The sequence below is a fragment of the Lactuca virosa genome, chromosome 5 (assembly GCF_052849685.1).
Source record: "Lactuca virosa cultivar CGN04683 chromosome 5, Lactuca_virosa_CGN04683_v6, whole genome shotgun sequence".
Classification (NCBI taxonomy): domain Eukaryota; kingdom Viridiplantae; phylum Streptophyta; class Magnoliopsida; order Asterales; family Asteraceae; genus Lactuca; species Lactuca virosa.
In genome coordinates, this window is record NC_136430.1 from 283,498,614 (window position 1) to 283,501,481 (window position 2,868).

The 2,868-nt window shown below is 42.6% G+C and overlaps 1 protein-coding gene across 1 annotated transcript; it reads left to right on the forward strand.

Annotated features, from left to right (window-relative positions):
* The first annotated feature begins 1,512 nt into the window (after positions 1-1,512).
* On the forward strand, positions 1,513-2,529 carry LOC145112842 (uncharacterized). Its single transcript, XM_079048968.1, has 3 exons — positions 1,513-1,689; positions 1,849-2,180; positions 2,265-2,529. The coding sequence occupies exons 1-3, from the start codon at positions 1,513-1,515 to the stop codon at positions 2,527-2,529; spliced, it is 774 nt and encodes a 257-aa protein (XP_078905094.1).
* Positions 2,530-2,868: the final 339 nt, after the last annotated feature.

Sequence of the window (2,868 nt, forward strand, 5' to 3'; positions counted from 1 at the left end):
ACATCCGAGTATTCCTGGGTAACCAACACATCATCCTCAGTTGCTTTCTCTTCTCCCGGATATCCATAACATAGGCAACATATCAAGAACAACATTGCTGAAGATATCGTCTGGCCCTAGCTGTAAAACATAGAATCGACCCACACTGAGCACTCTCTCTCCGAACCACTAACTCTCCCCCACTTGGGGTCCGAATGCGTACTAACTGATCCTCGCAATCAATCACCGCCCATTAGGGCTTAACCAGTCCATCCCTATAATAACCTTGTTCTCGCGCAAAGGAATAGGAACCAAATCAATCGGATACTGCTCGCTGAACATCTCAAGAACACAACCCTGATGAACCCTCGATACCCGGACATATCGATCATCCGCAATCTCAACCTCTAATGGACAATCCAGCTCCCTCAGAGCACCAACAAATCTTCTGCTGAGCGCAAGAGATACTAAAGATCGGGTAACCCCCAAATCAAACAATACCAAGGCAGAGATACCGTTCACAAGGAATAATCCTAAAACAAAACACACAAATATAAGCAAAAATTCAACATAAATAAAGAGATCAGGAGAAGATACATACCCAGCACCACATTAGGTGTTGCGCGAGCCTCCTTGGCTGTCAGCTGAAAATCTTTGCTTCTCGCAACAGGCGCATCCACCTTGCCTTGGCGGCCATCAGTAATCCGTAGATTTGCTGGAGCGGGTGCTACAACTTGTCCTCCCACTGCTAAGCTCGGGTAATTGGCCTTCTTATGGCCCCTATGATTGCAATGGAAGCAAATCAGGTCAGATGTGTGGATGGTGGGGGTAGTAGCACTGCAATCCTTGCTAATATGACACGTCCTGCCACACTTGAAGCAACCAGAACCACCCACCTTGCACACCCCCATCGTGTGTCCTGTCACACTTTCCACAGCGGCTCCAGCCCAGCTGGCCTCTCGATCTCAAATCCAAAACCTTGGGCCTCTTTCTCTAACCCTTTGGACCCTGAACCTACTCTGGCTTCGTCTTCCTCTTCCTCTTCATCTCCAAGTTAATCTCTCTCTCTCTCTCTCTTTGGCCCTCGCTATCATACCATCCAATGTCTTGCAACTGGATCGTCTCAAAAACTATTGGATATCAGTCCTCAACATCTCATGGTATCTCGCCTTCTTCATCTCCTCGTCCGCCACACACTTCGGAACCAGCAATGCCCTCTTGCGAAACATAGTTTACATCAATGTTTTTCTGTTTTGGGGGATAATCAAAGTGTCTCGGAGGGTGTTACTAAAAATAATTCATTTTTAAATGAATTACAAAAAACTATTGAAATGGGAGAATCGTTTGGGTACAATATGGAAGGTTGATTGGATCGTGTTAGAGAAATCTTAAAAGCACACGTTGAGGGGAAGTTCCTAAATGAATTTTCTCTCGATAAATATTCAAGGGGCGGGCTCTTTAGATAAGAGGAGTTGGATCAGAAAATTATGTGTTCGCTACAAAGTTAATTTTTTAGCAATTCAAGAAACTAAGATGGATTGTGTTGACTTGGGTACGGTTAGATCGTTGTGGGGTAATGCTTCCTTTATGAATGCTTTTTCTTCCTCCCGTGGAGCTTCTGGTGGTATTATTGCTATATGGGACCTAGATTCTATTTCCCAAACATGGGTTTCGATTCATGATTGGTTTGTGGCTATTCAGGCGGTTTGGGTTCGTTCGGGCCTAGAAGTGCTTTTTATTATTGTGTATGCCCCTCAAGGCTTAAACAATAAAAGACTTCTTTGGGATGAAATTTATAATATTGTTTCTAAGTTCTCGGGAGAATGTATTGTTATGGGTGATTTTAATGAAGTTTGAGATGATTCAGAGAGACTGGGTTCGAATTTTAATCTACCTTCAGCAAGAGTCTTCAATGATTTTATCGAGTCTCTTGATCTTGTGGATATTCCGGTGGGTGGTCCTCGTTTCACTTGGAGTGACAAATGGGGCTCCAAATTCAGCAAACTTGACAGATTTTTGGTGACAGAGGGGTTGTTGGACTCTTTTCCTCATCCTTCGGGTCTTGTTTTGGAAAAGAATATCCCTGATCATCGTCCTATTCTTCTGTTGGAGCACCGGGTTCATTATGGTCCTACACCTTTTCGTATATTCCACTCGTGGTTTTATATGGATGGGTTTGATAATGTTGTACGGGAGTCTTGGTCTGATTCTCTGTTGGGGACATATTTGTCTAATCCTTGGGTTAGATTTAAGAAAAAACTTTAGTTTCTTAAATCTATTCTCAGGGAGTGGAATTCTAAGAATCGTCACACGTTGGCTACTAAAAGAAAGAACCTGCAAATTTTGCTTGAGTCTATTGACAGTATTCTTATGGAGGAGGATGGGTCAGCTACTTTGAGAGAGCAGAGAGTTTCCTTATTGAAAGAGATGTCGGATCTTGATCACTTAATTCATATTGATCTTGCTCAGAAAGCTAAAATTTATTGGAGCATTGAAGGGGATGAGAACTCTAGTTTTTTCCATGGGGCTCTTAACCATAAAAGGAGATAAATTGCTATTCGAGGTCTCATGATTGATGGAGTGTCGGTGGATAACCCGACTAGGTTTAAGGAGCGGTTTTATGAATATTATCAGTCTTTATTTCAGGAATGTCCTTCTTGGAGACCTGTGGCAGATTCTGCTCTTTTTAGTACTTTAACTCCCCTACAGGTTGATTTTTTGGAGTCTCCTTTTTCTTCTGAGGAGATCAAAAGGGCAGTTTGGGATTATGGCTCTACAAAGGCTCTGGGACCTGATGGTTTGAATTTTAGGTTTTTCAAGCGTTATTGGGATGTTGTTGCAATAGATGTTGAGGCGTTTGTTAAACACTTTTTTTTCACTCTGCTATTC

Coding starts and splice junctions, on each gene's coding strand:
- LOC145112842 (XM_079048968.1), top strand. CDS start 1,513: ATGGATTGTGTTGACTTGGGTACGGTTAGATCGTTGTGGGGTAATGCT. Junction 1,690..1,848: donor TGGCTATTCAGGCGGTTTGG/GTTCGTTCGGGC, acceptor GATGATTCAGAG/AGACTGGGTTCGAATTTTAA. Junction 2,181..2,264: donor AATGTTGTACGGGAGTCTTG/GTCTGATTCTCT, acceptor ATCTATTCTCAG/GGAGTGGAATTCTAAGAATC.